The following is a 16491-nucleotide window of genomic DNA, read 5'->3' on the forward strand; positions in this document are numbered from 1 at the left end:
ACAGGTTGGGTAACTCACCCTCGGCTCCTGGTGGTTCAAGGAGCCCCACTCAGGTGCTGCGTCCTCCTCCGCCTGAGCTTCTCCCAGCTTCACACTCTGCCCATCCAGGTTCTGGCCTCTGGGCCATTGTCCTGCCGCCGGGTCTCAGACGCTCTTGCCAGCACCAGCCCATTATCCTAACAGCAGCCTTGTCCGGAGGAGGAAACTGAGGTTCAGAGAAGCTCTGTGCCCAGGGTCGCAGACCTGGAAGAGGTGGGTCAGGACCGAAACCTGACGCCTTCTCTGCTCTCGGCCCTTCCCCCCAGCTGCGATTCACAGCCGCCTGCCCCCCTCTCCTCGGTGCCTCTGCTCCAGTTTGAATTAGAATAGTCGCTTCAGAACTTGGACGGCCCCCAAGTCTCATCACAGGAGCCGGCCCCGGAGAGACACACATGTAACAACATAATTACCTGAGCTGCAGCCCAGTCCCCACTCAAAGGCCGGGGACAGAGGACACTCACCTGGTGTGGAAGGACGTGAGGGCCCGGGCGCCCTGTGCAGCAGTGACTGCACTTTGGGAACTCGCCCTGCACAACGGAAGGCCTATAAACGAAGCAGATTATTCATGCATTCAGTGGAAGTTCCACTTAGAGACGTTACTGTAATGGGCTGGCCATGGTTCCACATCGCTCCCCAGGGCGGCTGCTGAGCAAATCCCACCTGCACTGCCTTTGGTTTGATGCCACAGTGAAAGCCTCCAGGTGGTCTCAGAAGGGTTCTCCTTGTGGGGTGTGCAGGTGTCTGAGCTCTGAGGCCTCTGCTCTGGCTGGAAGAGTCTGTCACATGGAGAAGAGCTCAACCATCGGGGCGCACACGTTCCAGAGATGGAGGGGGCCAGGCCACGCCATGTCGCACAGCCCTCTGCCTCTGACGCCTGGGACAGAGGCCACATCTGGTCCTCCCGGAGCTCTCAGAGGCGTGAGCCTCACTGTGTCCAGCGGGAAGGCCCCGTCCCTCTGACCAGGCGTTGTGAAGGGGGTTCCTGCCGAGACATCAGCTGGGGCTCTCATCGCCCCTCCTTCTGGAGGGGTGTGCTCTGGGGGAGCCGAAATGCACTGAGACCAGCTCCTGCCTTCCAGGACCCCCTCCAAGTGGGGGCAGCTGGTGCCAACAGGCGGCCGCTGTTCCGAGAGCCCCACATGCAGGCCCGCCGGCCCCCTCCCAGGGCAGCGCTTGGCGCAGGCAGCGCCGGAAAGAGTGTGTGGTCAGTGTCAGGACGGCTGCCCCACCCCCGCCGCCCCAGGTCTTGAGTGAGGTGTGGCTGGGGGCCCGGGGAGGGGCCTCGAGCCCAGCAGTGTGGCTGCAGAGCCGGGCTCTGGCCCGATGCACGAGCCGGGGCCTCCCCCAGGAGGAAGCGGAGGCTGCCAGGACCAAGCACTTCAGCTCTCTTGCCTCTAAAGGGACACTTCCCCCCGGGGGCCACTGCCACCTGGGGGGACAGCTATCTGCGGGAACACTCCTGCCTGGGGTGACACTCCTATCCAGGGGGACACTCCTGCCTGGGAGGACACTGCCGGCATTGCCCACTGGGGCCTCATGAGGTGGTCAGTCTTCCAGGCAGGTCATGGGCTCTGGGGCAGCTGGTGTCCCAGTCCGACCTGGCAAAGGCCGGGCCCACCGTCCTGCCCCGCAGGCCCCAGAGCATCCGGCTGTGTCACCTGCTGCTCCTGCCTCAGCCTGGCTCCTTCCAAACAGTCGGGTGGGACTTTGCCAGGGCCAAAGCTTCCACTGTGCACCCCCCTCCGGCGAGGGCAGCCCACTCAGATCTGGTCCCTGAGCTCAGCCCTGACCTCTCCTCAGTGGTCGGGGACACCCCTTGCAGACAAGGGCGCTGTGAGGCCTCCCTGGGACCCGCTGGTGCCTCGGTCAGCATGAGCAGGGGCCTTGGCAGGGGTGGGGACTGGCGGGGCCAAGGGGCCGGGGATCGGGGGCTCGGAGGGCCACTCCTCCCAGCGACAGGCATTCTTAGCAACGAGGCTGAGCCCAGGACAGGCCTTTTATTATTTTCTTATTGAGGTGCAGTCAGTTCACAGTGTTGTGTCAGCTTCTGCCATGCATGAATATACATTTATTCACTTTCATATTCTTTTTCACCATAAGGTACTAAAAGATGTTGAATACATTTTCCTGTGCTGTACAGTATAAACTTGTTTATCTATTTTCTATATACCTGTCAGTATCTGCAAATCTTGAATTCCTAGTTTATCCCTTCCCAGACCCCCCCCCCCCTGGCAGCCACAAGTCTGTGTTCTATGCCTGTGAGTCTGTTTCTGTTTTATATTTAAGTTCATTTGTCTTTTTTTTTTTTTAGATTCCACATATGAGTGATCTTATATGGTATTTTTCTTTCTCTTTCTGGCTTACTTCACTTAGAATGACAATCTGCAAATGGCATTATTTTATCATTTTTTATGGCCGAGTAGTATTCCATTGTATAAATATACCACATCTTCTTTATCCAGTCATCTGTTGATGGACATTTAGGTTGCTTCCATGTCTTGGCTATTGTAAATAGTGCTGCTATGAACATTGCAGGTGTCATCCTGAAGTAGGGTTCTCTCTGGATATATGCCCAGGAGCAGGATTACTGGGTCATATGGCAAGTGTATTTTCAGTCTTTTGAGGAATCTCCATACTGTTTTCCATAACGGCTACACCAAACTGCATTCCCACCAGCAGTGTAGGAGGGTTCCCTTTTCTCCACAGCCTCTCCAGCATTTGTCATTTGTGGACTTTTGAATGATGGCCATTCTGACTGGTGTGAGGTGATACCTCATTGTAGTTTTGATTTGCATTTCTCTGATAATTAGTGACATTGAGCATTTTTTCATGTGCCTATTGGTCATTCGTATTTCTTCCTTGGAGAATTGCTTGTTTAGGTCTTCTGCCCATTTTTGGATTGGGTTGTTTGTTTTTTTGTTATTAAGTCGTATGAGCTGCATATATATTCTGGAGATCAAGGCTTTGTCAGTTTCATCGTTGGCAAAAATTTTCTCCCATTCCATAGGTTGTCGTTTTGTTTTGCTCATGGTTTCCTTTGCTGTGCAGAAGCTTGTAAGTTTCATTAGGTCCCATTTGTTTATTCTTGCTTTTATTTCTATTGCCTGGGTGGACTGCCCTAGGAGGGCATCTCTGAGATGTATGTGAGATAATGTTTTGCCTACATTTTCTTCTAGGAGGTTTATTGTATCTTGTCTTACGTTTAAGTCTTTGATCCATTTTGAGTTTATTTTTGTGTATGGAGTGAGGGAGTGTTCTAGCTTCATTGATGTACATGCTGCTGTCCAGTTTTCCCAACACCATTTGCTGAAGAGACTGTCTTCATTCCATTGTATATTCTTGCCTCCTTTGTCGAAGATTAGTTGACCAAAAGTTTGTGGGTTCATTTCTGGGCTGCCTGTTCTGTTCCATTGGTCCATGTGTCTGGTTTTGTGCCAGCACCATGCTGTCAGGACTGTTAGAATGGCTCGTCCAGAACCATCGGTCAGCTCAGCCAAAGTTCTGACACCTGCTGGAACAGGCTTGGGCAGAGCCCCACATGCAGGCCATTCTGGCTGGTGTGTGGTTGGGCGTCCCCGGAAAGCGACAGGGCCACCCTTGGCCATTTGGGGCTGGCAACATCTGCTCACTCGGACTCCCCTGTCACGTGGGTCAGGTCAGAGGAGCCGCCTCCATTCAGTTCACCCTGCAGCCTTGCTGGACACCCCCTGGGAGGGAGCAGGGACACCCACAGACGGGGCGGGGCCGGGGACAGAAGGCAGAGGGGATCCCTGCACATCCTGAGGACGGGAGGAGGCGTTCTGTGTGGGAACGAGGCTGAGCTATAAAGGGCTGTGCAAGTGGAAATGATTATTCTTATCATTGCTTGTATCCGATTCATCCATCACTGGGGAGAGGAGGAATGCGGGTACCTTTTATCTGGTGCTATGAATCAAATAGAATAGGATGTGCTTTTCCAAAAGGTTTTAGGGTAAATGGGACAGTCTCTGCTTTTCAAAACAATCCATCTGGGCCCCCGGCCAAACCTTGGCACCTTGGGCAGAAGCCGGACCTTCTGAGCTTTACCCACAGAGTCCCCCAACGCCCCACTGCTGGCAGCACCTCCAGCCTCCACGCAGCTGCTCACACTGTTGCCTGCTCGGACCCCACCCGGCCAGCACACGGGGCCTCCCCAGTGTCTCTTGTGGCCCCCATGTGGGACCTGGTGGAGCACAGACCCTGCTCCGAAATAGCAGTGACTCTGAGGAAGAAACTCCGTCAGCCCCTCTGCACACTGCGCCCACACGCCCCTCACTCCCTCTCTTCACACGGAGGCCCAGCACCTTCTGGCACAGGCCCTGGAGAGGAGCCAGGCGGGGCAGGCAAAGCCACCCAACTCTGCAGTGCCTCTGCTTCCCCATCTGTAAAGTGGGAAGGAGGGCCTCCCACACACTGCTGTTCTGGGCTGAGTGTGTCCATCCGACCAAGTGGTCACAGCCGGCCTGGATGCAGCCCAGGCCCATAGGTGTCGGTGGTGGTGGTGGTGACGAGGAGGGGTTACCACCACCGCTCCAGGGCCTTCCGTCACCCGTGAGATGGGCACACCACCTGGGCGGGTGCGGCGCGGCCTATGCCAGCACTAATCTCTCTTCTCCGGGACTGGGCGCGGGAACAGGTGATGGATGACTACAGCGTGATCGGCCGCTCCCTGTTCAAAAAGGAGACCAACATCCAGCTCTTCGTGGGGCTCAAGGTGCACCTGTCCACCGGGGAGCAGGGTGTCATTGACAGTGCCTTCGGCCAGAGTGGCAAGTTTAAGGTCCACATCCCAGGTGAGTGCGGTCCTTTCCTCCTGCTCAGGGGATCCGGGCAGGGCACGGAGAGCTGGAGGAGACACGCCCAGATGGTGCCCCTTGGCTCTGGGTTCTAGGCCCGCCTGTGCGGGTGCTCCGGGCTCAGCCCACATGGCGTTGCAGGTTCTGGTCCCACTGGCTTTGGCTGGAGACTGGTGTGGGTCCTGGAGGCCCCTGGCTTGGACTCGGCACTTCACGTGGTCCGTGTGCGGGGAAGATAACAGTGCTGCTCTGACAGGCGGTTTGGGGGCACGGCTGATGAGGGAGACCACCAAGGGCTGGCACGCTGCCCTGGTCACCGTCGGGTTTCCCAGGATGCAAGTTGTCACCTTCTTTCCAACCCGGCGGACTCTGAGCCTCCTGCTTGGTCAGAGCTGGACTTGTTCCTGACAGGGTCTAGGTGTGTGTTTGCTGCTGGATGCAGGCCCCTGGGTTTCCTTAGCTCCACCCTGTCACTCGTCACACCTCCACCCCAACGTCCTGAGGTCCTGCTGCGCCAGGCATGCTGCCGTGGTCGTGGTTGTAGGGGTGGGACAAAGCAAACTGTGCAGGAGGTATGGACAGCGGCAGCCAGGGAGACCTCTGGGAGGAGGTGACTGCTGAGTAGGGGGCAATCAGAGGGACGGAGGGGGCCCCGCGGGTACCAGGAGAGAGGCGCTCTGCAGAGGGAGTGAGGCTGTGCACGGCCCGGCCCGAGGACGGGCTGTAGTGGGGCATTGCTGAGCAGGAGGGCGGGGGACATGGGGGCCCTGCTGAGCGCCTGGCAGCAGGAAAGGCCGAGGCCCTTCCATCAGCAGATCTGTGTGACGCGCGCGTCAGGACCGTCTTCACGCGCGGCGAGCGCCGTAACCGCCTGCCTTCACGTCCGCGTGTTGCCATGCCGCTCGGAGCTGAGCCGTGGGACAGGGTTTGGCTCCGTGAGGGATGGAAAGCCATGGGGCAGTTTGCTTCTGGTTAACGAGGGGGTCCTGGAGTGCAGCCCCTCCAGGGACTCTGCAGGCAGGGGGTCGCCAGCCCCCTGCGAGACCTCCTTCCAGAGCCTGGCCCAGCCCTTGCCTCGGAATCCTCCCTCTGGCCCTGCTTGAGGGAGGGCGGTGGTCCCCAGGACCTGCTTCCCTGCAGTACTTGCTGTGGGACTGCGCCCCGAGGCCCCCACTGAGCCCCCTCACAGAGGAGGTGCCCCGTCACGGATGAGGTGCACCCCTGGGGGGGCCTCTGGCCATGACACCGGGCTTCAGGCTCCTGTCCCATCCTCTCCACTGTCCCTCAGATGCTCCTGGTCGTCACCTGGGCCAAACTGAGGCCCACGGTGCCCTGTTCTTGGCCCCAGGGAGCACACGCAGGCCAGTGTCCAGACCTCAGTCCCCAGGGCCCTGGCCCACACCTGTGGGGCCCTCCGGGCACTTGGTAGGGGTGAGAACCACGCTGCCGGGAAGGAGGGGCGCAGCCTGGAGCACTCAGCCCCCAGGCCCCAGGGCCCTGCCTGCTGGTCCAGACCCGCAGGTGGGGGGCATCTTCAGGGTGGACGCATCCTGCTGACCTCCCCGTGGCTCCCCTTCCTCTTGCCCCAGGCGAACTCAGGGCTGGGGAGGAGGCCTGTTTGGGGCCCTGGGTGCTGGGGTGGGAGAACGGGGGGCGGGGGACGTGGTGACGCTGCTTCAGTCAACTCGAGTTCACATTCCTGTCTTAGGTCAGTGTTGCCTTTTTAATAGGTCTGCTTCCTGTTTGTGGCTTTTAAGCTTTTTATTAAATATAACTGGTTAGATTCCTTCATCCCTCCCACCCGACTCCCCACCCCCTGCTCGTCTTTTCCGGCCATCCCTCCCTTAAAGAACCGCTCTTAACCTTTTTGAAGTGCTAATTGTGAAGGAATCTTCAGGACCCAGAAACACGCAGTGCCAGGTGGAGGAGGGGTGGGGTTGAGCCGGAGGCCTGGGGAGGCCGGGGTCTTGGTGCTGCGCACGTTAGGCTCCGGGAGCAGGGAGCAGCCGGGGCTGTCCGGCCCGCAGACCGTGGATGGGGCCGCCTTCAAATGCAGCTTATGGGCATCCTGCTCACTCTGCAGGGTGGCCTGGCCAGGAGTCCTCTGGGTGTCTCCCCAGCCCCTGCCCCCAGGCCTAGGTGCTCTGCGGCCTCTCACCTCGGATGGCAAGGCCGACAGGGCCAAGCAGATGTAGAAGAGGCCAGTGGCAGGCGACAGGGAGTGGAGGGGACTGTGGGGGCCTGGGAACACGGGCTTCAGGTTCGCGAGTCCAGGCTGAGTGTGGTGATAAGGAAACGGCGTCCTATGGAGCCGCAGACTCTGGCTTCTGAGACAAGGGTCCTGGCACTCGGTCCATTGCTTCCCCAGAAGATGCTCTTAGAAAGCAGAGGGGCTGGAAGGGCAGTCCCATCCTGACCCCTGAGGAGCCTTCCCAGAAAGTCTCGGGGGGGTCTCAAATTTGGAGAGCCCCACATTTACACAGCTGTTCCCTTCAAAACAGTGTCCTCTGCTTGTGAGGCCTGGGAGGCTGGAGGCCCCACGAGAGGAGTTAGGGCGGCGCTGCTGGTTGCGAGGGTAGTGGAGGACATTGCCAGCAGAGAAGAGGCTCCTCCAGGCAGACCTCCTCCTGTCTGCGTGGCAGCATCACTGGCCCCCGAGCGCTGCCTGTGCGCCATGCGCGTGGTCTCAGGGCTGGTCTCATTGTCTCCATCCCTGGGGCGCTGGAGAGCAGAGGGGCCTGGTGTGCAGCTCCCGCCAGCCCCACGAGTCCCACTTGGCAGGGGAAACGAGCTCCATGGCGACTTCCAGCCAGAGAATAGTCAGGTGGGGACACCGGTGACCTGGCCCTCGTGACAGCTGTGAGTTGCTCCCAGGACTGCTGGAGGGGACATTTCGGGGCCTCACCACCCTCATCCAGCGACCACACGACTCCCAGGAGGTGAACTGGCACGGGGCCGAGCGTCCTGCCGACGGTCACCTGGGAAAAGCCTGGAGCAGCAACTGGGAACCACGGCCACGGTGAAGGCCGCGTCACACCGGGCCTACCCTCCTGCGACTCAGTCTTGCCGTGGGGCATCGAGATCCTCAGCCAAAGCCTAAATCGGACCCCAGGTCCTGTCCTCCTTCCCAAAGCCGCCTCCTCCCTCTCACAGCGGCGCGCTGTGCTGTGCGCGCCTGCCCCACACCCGCTGCCCAGCCTCTCTGCTCGGGCACCTACCCGTCTCTTGGTTTTCTGCTTTGAAAAGAATCGGAACACAAAGTTGCATACGCCAAGTGGCTGAGCACGTAAAAGGAAGCTTTTGCAGAGAACAGAGAAGAAGTCGAGTGAAAATATTGATGATGGGCTGAGAGTTCTAGCCTGTTTGTTTTTCTTTAACGTGCAGATTTCATTGCCTGAGCCTTGTGAGGCCCTTCTCCCAAGACGGCATCCGCACGTCTGGCCCAAAGCCAAGACCCTCTGTGCCAGGCCCGTGCTGAGCCCTGAAGCCGAGCCCAGACCCGGGCCTGTCCTCGGCCGCTTGGTCCCCAGGCGGGTCTCTGTGTCACAGGAGGCAGCTCCCTCCCCGCCTCAGGCCGGGTGTGGAGGAGGTCCGACCGAGAGGCTGCAGGAGAGGGAACCGAGGACTAGGGGGCGTCTCAGATCCTGGAAGGGTGAGTCACCCTTCACTAGACCCGGGACAGCCTGAGCCCCGAGGGGCAGGGCCGTGTTGGATCTGTGCAGCTGCCTCCGAGGGCCAGCACCATCCCAGGAAGCAGGCCATCTGGCGCCCCCAGCCAGCGGGCGGCTCAGAAGGAGGCAGGGGGCCTGGTGAGGGGCCCAGGGTGGGCTGGCCGGGCTCACTCCAGGTAGTGGGGGGCCACCAAGGGTGTGTGGGCAAAGGAGGCCAGGATCTGAAGTGTTGGAGGCTGGTGCTGGCTCTAAGGCCTGGGGCCGTGACCCACCCCTGGGGTCCACAGCGGGCCCTGGGAAGCCTCAGGTTGGCCTCTCTCGTCCCCACCCCAGGCCGGCTGCTGGTCCAGCTGCCTTCGCCCCTCCAGCCTGTCCCACGTCAGCCCTGCAGGGGCCTGAAGCCTTGTCAGGCAGCGGCCCAAGGTGAGGGTGGACCTCCCCGGGCGCTTACGGGCACCCTGCCGGGTTCTGTCCCCAGCGGCCGAGGAGACTCCAGAAAGCGGCTCAGATGGGAGAAAAGCGGCTGACGAGAGGTGAGGGGTGAAAGCTGAGGTTTCAGAAAACCCCAGCACAGTGGGAACAAGCCATCCGTCTCTCTCACTGGCATTGGAGCCCGGCCAAGGCCTCGGTGGGTCTTGGCCCCACGTCTGTGGGGCGGCAGCTCTGAAACCGAAGCCAGAAACAGCCAGCTGCTGCCCCCACCCGCTGCCTCTCCTGGAGGCCATCCTGACGGAGGAGGACCTTTCAGACAGCACTCTGGGGTGTCTTTTTCCCCCCAAAAGAATGGCCAACCTCCTCCCCTTTCGGCCACTGAAGCATTTCAAAGCAATTGTAAAAATTATATGAACTCCATCGAAGAACTGTTACAACAATGTTTATACCCAGTATTTGAAACAAAGACAATGATATTATAAATAATTGTAGATGATGAAGATAGGCAGGAAAAACTAACATCATTAAAAGAATTTTACAAGACGGACCGTTCACAAAGATGGATGGAGTAACACAATACGTTAAAAAATATCTGCAATTAACATAAACACAGCGCAGTGGACAGAAACCATCTGCCGGCAGGCCTCACCCTGGGCACATTCCCATGTCATCCGCCGGGCGGTGCCAGGGGCCCCGGGAAGAGGCCGGCTGGGGGCGTGTGCCCAGCATGGCCTGGGACCCCGTTAGAAGGAAGTCCACCAACACACAGGAACCAGGGACTGAGGGAGTGCCTTCTTGGGGTCACAGAGCTCCCCTTCCCTGACCTGGGTGAGGTCAGCCCCGTCTGTGTCACTGCTCTCGGATGCCACGCTGTTCCCTTGACAGCTGCGGCGGGCAGCCTGTGGCCTCTGGCACTTCTCGGGCACATGGGCAGTGGCGGTGCCAAGGGCCTGGGCACGCCAGCCCGGCCAGCTCTCGTGGCCGCCGGGCATCTTTGTCCCTGGGGCAGACCGCCCACAGCTCGGTGGGTTCCTGGTGCCTCCTTCTCCTTTAACCAGTATCTGATTTTCTAAATATAAATTAATAAAGTTTTCTTTTCATCTTGGAAAACTTTGGCCACACAGAACAGAACAGACACCCCGAAACCAACAAGATGGAACAGACGTGACCGTTCTGTCCTGTGCCTCCCCCTCCCCCAGCCACGAGAGCCCTGCAGACAAAGTGGGAGCACGCCCCCCTCCCCGGGCCCTGGCTCTCCCTGCGCAGGCTGTGTTGTCGTGTGACCCAGTGTCCCCGAACTTGGTCCCGCGCTGGCCCAAGGGTCGCTGGGGCGCTGGCTGCTTCGGTTTCAGAGCCTGCCGCACAGTCAGCATCCTGGCTGACCCCTCTGCCTGCGTGTTGCCCCACAGCCTGCGCACCTGCCACCTGTCAGAGCGTCGGGGCGGCGTGGGAGCACTTCCCTGGGCATCTCCCACGTCTGGTCCTGGACATGCGTGTCTGCAGGTGGGACAAGGACCTGCTGCCTCCCTCGCTTCCCGTTTCTTGCCATCTGAAGGCTGCAGTCATTGGATTTCAGAGCAGCTTGCCCTCAGCCTGGTTTCTTGGAGGCCCGGGACCAACCCTAAATATCAGGCGCCTGCAGGAGTCCTTCCAGCCTCCCCAGAGAGCAGAGCTGGGTGAAGGGGCACCTGGGCCCCTGGTCTGCTCTGTGTGATCTCTGCTGGCGGCCACTTCCCGTCTGTAACGTGGCATCAGCGTGGGCTGGGACCGACCTTCCTGCGCCCCCGGGCAGTCACGTCACAGGTGTGGAGTCTGTCGCGGTGCCTTCAGGAAGGGGGTACGTGCAGACGTGTGGACACAGCTGCGTGAGCTTGTCAGTGAGCCTCCCTCCGCCTGCCTGCTCATCTCTGCTGTTGTTGGGGGGGGGGGGGTGCCTGGAAACTGGCCCCTGGGCTGGGCCTTGCCACAGGCACTGGGTGATTTCTCTGGGCAGGACGGGCAGCTTGAGGCCACTGGGGACCTTGGAGGGGCCGCCTGCCCCAGCTCTGGAGCTCACGTCCAGCTCCTTCATGTGCTGCACCCTCGGTTCAGGCCAGGGACTTGGGGGCAGGAGAAGTCGCTGCCCTCCTGCCCTCCGGGGTTCCACATCTCCAGAGAGCTGGGCACTAGGAAGAAAGCAGGCAGGTGACAGGAAGCGCACAGTTCCCTGGGGTCTAGATGAACCCGGGGCACTTTTGAGAAAGCCGCATGGTGGCAAGACCTGGCTCATGACTCAGAGTTCACTAGGGTGGCCGGAGGGTGTGTGCAAAGGCCCTGCGGCTGGGCCCGGGGCAGGGTAAGTGGTAGAGCGTGCAGTGGGAGAGTTCGGGGGGGCCAGTTGCACCTCGGCCTGGTGTGGACTTCATCCACAGCCTCGGGACAGGAGAAGCCACAAGAGCCAGGCCTGAGCTTGTGTCTCTGAGGCCACTGCCTGGGCCACCTTAGGCAGATCTCTCAGTTTCTTCTTCTGAAACGGGGGCCCTAACATCCTCCTCCCAGGTTATGAGGAGCAACAGCTCCTGCAGCCCTTCAGTCTCAGGCTCTCAGGGCTGCCAGACGACAGACAGGCTGCCCTCAACTCCTGGGCCCTGAGGCGACTTGCCTGAGAACAGGGCGCGCACGGCCCTGCAGGCCGGGTCCGCAGGAGGCCCTGGAGTGCTGCCTGCCGAGGGCAGACACTGCGGCCACCAGCCAGAGCACACGGCGTGGGGGGAGGGCACAAGCCCACCGCCCAGGCGTGCGTGGCCCGCTGGTCCGGGGCAGAGACAGGCGACGCCGGCTCCGCCCTCCCCCGCGGCCCGAGCCCACCCGAAGGGGCCCTGGGCCATGGGGCTGTGCGTCCCCAGGTGCGTGCCCGTCGCTGTGTCTGTGCCCGTGAGCGTGAGTGTCTGTGTGTGTGTCTTCACAGAAGGGAGGTGAGTGGGAGGCCAGCTTCCTGCCGGGGCAGTTGTAGAACATTCATAAACCTTTTATGGGACTTGCCACCCTTCCAGATAAATATTTTTCGATTTTATGGGCTTGTTTTAGGGCCCTAAGCTTAATCATGGCTTTGTAGCTGCCTTTAAAAAAAATTAAATATTGTTTTGGCAGAGGGAGCCCCTCCCCCAGCCCCGCCAAAGGCAGCTCTCTGGGCCCATAAATTCCCACCACTCTCAACTCTTGCCCTCTCTCCCTTCGTGCCCTCGTGGCCACACTCTGGTGAACCTGAGGAAAGAGAAGGGAGGGAGAGAGAAGGAAAAGTAACTCCCGTTTCCCACTGCCCGCCCCAGCCTAGTGCAGCTCACGGTGTCCAGGGAAGGAAGCAGCCCGGGGCGCCCACACGGCCCTCCCCGCCATGCCAGCGCCTTCCTGCCCGCGCGGGGCAGGTCGTGAGTGAAGCTCCCTCCTGTGCTCTGCCTCAGATCCTCAGCCACTCCTTCCTGCCTTTGAGGCCTCAGACGGGCCTCCCTGAGCACCCCCCCAGGGACCACCCGCCCGGACTCAGTGCCTCTCTCTGTCACTCTGCTCTGCCTCCTTCACAGCACACATGGCTCCCAGAAACCTTCTCCTCCCTGCATGGCTTGTGAGCCTGTCCCCCTGGCGGACACAGCCCACACGCTGCTGTGGTCCCCACACCTTGATCGGGGCCTAGGGCACTCAGGTGTCCGGCGTGTGCTGTGACGTGTGCCTGGTGGACACCCTGGGGGCGGTGACTGAAGTGTGACAGAGGTCCATGCATCTCAGACCTTGCTCTGTGCCGGACACTGTCCTCAGTGCTTCCGTCCTGTTGACTCCCGTGGGCCTTCTGATCGCCCCACAGAGTAAGTTCTGCTGCTGCCCCACTTTCGGGATGAGGAGACTGAGGCCCAGAGTCAGATGCCTTGCATGAAGCCACACAGCTGAGCTGAGCCATCCCTGGATCTTGGCTGTTCCACTTGATTCCTGGTGGAGAACACGAGGGAGAGCACGTGCCCTTCTGGGCGCCGCAGCCCGGCCCAAGCCCTGCCCAGCAGCCACAGCCAGCACTCGTGCCAGGCCCTGGGCCAGAGACCCCGCGCCAGGGGCAGGCTGCGGCTCGGGGCTCGCACTGCCGGCTGCCAACTCAGGTGCCTTCAGGAACAGCAGGGGACAGAAGTAGGGGAGCCGGTGCTTGGCAGCAGCAGAGAGGAGCCACACGGCGCACCCCTCCCTCTGCTGCAGAGTGGGAGCCTGAGGACGGGCCCTCTGGCTTTTCAGGACTAACTAGAAATGCAGAATTGCGCGTCCAGTGTCCTGCGTTTGAAGGTGAGTCATTCAAGTATTTCAGCGATGTTGTGAAGGCTGCTTCCACCCCCAGGCTGGTGCTTTTCTTTTGTCTCTGATGAGAGTGTGAGCCCCAGGAAGGAGGCCCCCAACACGTCTGCCTGTGGGCGCAGAGAAGCAGCCGCCCAGCCTAGCTAGGAAGGAGGCCTTCTTAGAGGAGGCAGCACTGAGCTCAGCCTTGAAGGAGGGTCTGTTCATGCACCCTCACTGCCCCCAGCCACACTGGAGACCACACCTGGACCCCCTGACAGGTGGAGAGGGGGTGACAGGTGGGCTCCGGGTGCCGACCCCAGCTCAGTCTCCTCGGGGCCCTGTGTGCCCCAGGCTGGTGCGAGGGCGCCGAGACGGGGAAGGGGCGGGGGTCCAGCCCTCTCCCCGGGGCTCAGCCCGTGGTGCTGTCTGCCAGCTCCTGGTTTCCTTCACCTGTTGGGTCCGCCTCGCCCTCCCAGCCCTGCTGCCACACCCAAGGACCACATAGGTGGCAGACACGTCCGTGTGCACGGAGCTCACTCGGGACTGGCAGCTTGGGCACCCAATGTTTAAGGTCTCCACAAGGTTTATCTGGAAAACAGAGGAAGAAAGCTTGTTTCCAGGGGTGGGAAGGCAGGGCGCCCTTCCTGCTCCAGGCTCACAGAGAACACCGGCCAAGCCCGGCCTGCCTCTGAGGGGCTGTGCGTGTGTGGAGGGGTGGGTGGCCTTGTGCTCACCCAGGCGGCAGCCTTTGAGGGTCAGGGAGCCCACAGCTGCCACATCAAGAGTGTGGACGGAGCCCGTCCCTGTCAGCCAGAGAGGACAGCCAGCGCCGCGCCTGCCCGCCCCTCTGCCCGCACCCTGGAAGCCGGGCTGATACAGTAATCAGGATGCCACACATGGACCCCGGGCCATGGCGGCTCCCTGGCCCTTTGTTCCCCCTCATTATTCTGGAGGAGGGTTTTTTCCCAAGTCATAAAAATGACATTTTTAATATGTGGAATTTTTTTAAAGAAAAGCAATATGAAGAAGACTTTTATTGTCAATAAGCTCTACCTTTTAAAGCAGTTATCTCAGTTTCTGCTCTAGGTATTTTAATTGAAGATTAACTGCTGTTAAAGACCGTACACATTTAGGGAGTGAGTGTTCGGAGGATTAAAATTCGGCCCCCTCCGTGGTGGGGACATTCTCTGTGGGGCCACCAGGAACCGCGCCCTCCCCCTCAGCCTCCAGGGGGCCCTGCAGGAGGGGGAGTCCTTGCTGTCCGGTGGAGGGACAGAGCCTGGCGCCAGAGCCCACGCACCCATCCCAAACCCCTCATCCTCACCACTCAGAGCGGGGTGGGGCCACCGCGTCACATGGCCCGGCATCCAGACTGGACCTCAGGCTCAGAGCTCCATCCCAGCCGCGCGGTTCCCCCCAAGGCCTGTTCACTGTTTCTGGAGCCTCCTCGTTCAGGAAAACCTACCGAGGGAGGGGCCCTGCCCTAGCAGGGCTCTCTCATTTGAGAGACACGCATGCACGTGTCTGCGCATCCCCGGCAGAGCCAGGCCCCCGTCAGCACCAGCAGAGAGACGACACTCTGTGGGGCTCTGGAGAGGGGGCACGCGCTGTCCTCCCACCACCTGGAGGACGGCCAGGGCTCTAGGGGGCTGTTGAGGCCGTGTGGCCACCTCTCTGCCGCTGACTGTGTGGCCTTGGGTGAGTCGTTCTCACCCCCAGGCCCCGGCTCCTGCCCCTGCTGGCGCAGTGGAGGGGGGTCTTCCTCACATGAGCCGAGCCTTGACAGAGGGCTTCCCCACCCTTCCTGGGCCGGGATCCGGGATCTGGCCTCTGCCCTTGGGAAGCCTCGGCTGGGTAGGGATGGGGCCGCGTGCACCACGATGGAGGCTGTGGGTCAGGACCAGTCTGGGCAGGGGCAGTTTGAGCTCAGCCCACCGTGTCTTGGCCGTGACCTTGGTCTCCCTCCTGTTGACCTCATGCCGCATCCTTCCTTGCGTGTGAGGAGCCCGCCCCCAGGGTACGGTGCGGAATCAAGGGCACGGCGGCCCAGGAGCACTTGGAGCGGTGCCTGGATACTGGCCAGGGTCACTGACGGTGTCCTTGTGATTGGGGAGCACTGGCCGTGCCTGACCCTGGACCGTTCAGGCCAGGCCTGCCTCACACAAGGTGGTCTTCCACTTCAGACCCCCTCTCCGCCACAGAGGCCACTTTTAGCATCTGTGGGCAGCAGCTGGGTCCAGCAGTCCCCCAGTGGGACCCAGAACACGGAGGCAGCGAGGCCTCACCCCTGGAAGTATCGGAGACAGTCCCCTGGCCCAGCCCATGCTGCTGGGTCGGGGCGGCCCCAGTTCTGCCCTTGCCTAGCGCCACCTCCCCACCCCTGTGCCCCCTGCCTGTCCCTTCGGCTTTGTCCCAGCAAGAAGCACAAGGGCACTGGGCTGGCCAGGCCTGACCAGCTGTGTGACCTGGGCAGCCACCTCCCCTGCCTGGAAAGTGGCCCATGGGATGTCTGGAGGCCTGAGTGAGATGCTGAACGTCGCCGGCTTGGCGGTGTGTGGAGAACTCTAGCTGAGCGGTTGTGTCAGTGGTGGTGGCAGAGGTGACCTGGCCAGGCCAGGCCCAGCCATTGTCTGCACAGCCCCCTCCCCCAGGGCACCGCAGGGTTCCAGCCTGCCCTCCCCACCCAGGGGCTTTGTCAAACCTCAGCCCAGCCCAGCCGGCCAGCTGGGAAGAGTCCCCAGGGTACTCTGCTGTGTCCTTAGGGCCCTACCCCTGCCCGGCAGGCCCCCAGCTCCTGGAGCACTTATCCCAGCCCCTCTGAACCACCCACACGGCTGCTCGGTTCTTGCCTGTGCTGATGGGGAACAGGGGCTGAAGGGAAGGGACTAGGGTATGGGGCCCCTGCGTGCCGAGGGGCTGGCTCCAAATCTGGGTGGGCTTCCCGCTGGACCAGAGGGCCAGTGCATACCCACCTCCTCCCACAGCTCAGCCAACCAACCCCCTGCTCCCCAGGCCTCCTGTAGGTTGACGAGCCTGACTCTGCTGTGGGCTGCGGGAGGGTAACAGTATCCAGGGGGACGGGGTGAGCTCTGATTCCCTGGGGGGTGGGGCCGCCGTGGGAGCGCTGGCTGTCAGGGCCTGGTCCCTGGCAGATAAAACAGAGGGCAGGTGTGCAGGGCTGCCTGAGTCCCCCTTCCTGGAGATGCTGGCCGCGGCTGCAGGCTGCACCCTGTCTCCTGGGG

General features: G+C 60.9%; 1 protein-coding gene across 2 annotated transcripts in view; it reads left to right on the forward strand.

The window, feature by feature from the left end:
* Positions 1-16491, forward strand: part of EEFSEC (eukaryotic elongation factor, selenocysteine-tRNA specific) — a 146527-nt gene that overhangs the window by 122791 nt on the left and 7245 nt on the right. For both annotated transcript variants that reach the window (XM_031469790.2, XM_064496163.1), the window contains exon 6: positions 4694-4850. In XM_031469790.2, coding sequence (XP_031325650.2) covers positions 4694-4850 — 157 coding nt within the window. The remainder of the gene's footprint in view (positions 1-4693; positions 4851-16491) is intronic.

The sequence above is a fragment of the Camelus dromedarius genome, chromosome 17 (genome assembly GCF_036321535.1).
Source record: "Camelus dromedarius isolate mCamDro1 chromosome 17, mCamDro1.pat, whole genome shotgun sequence".
In the NCBI taxonomy this organism is placed as follows: domain Eukaryota; kingdom Metazoa; phylum Chordata; class Mammalia; order Artiodactyla; family Camelidae; genus Camelus; species Camelus dromedarius.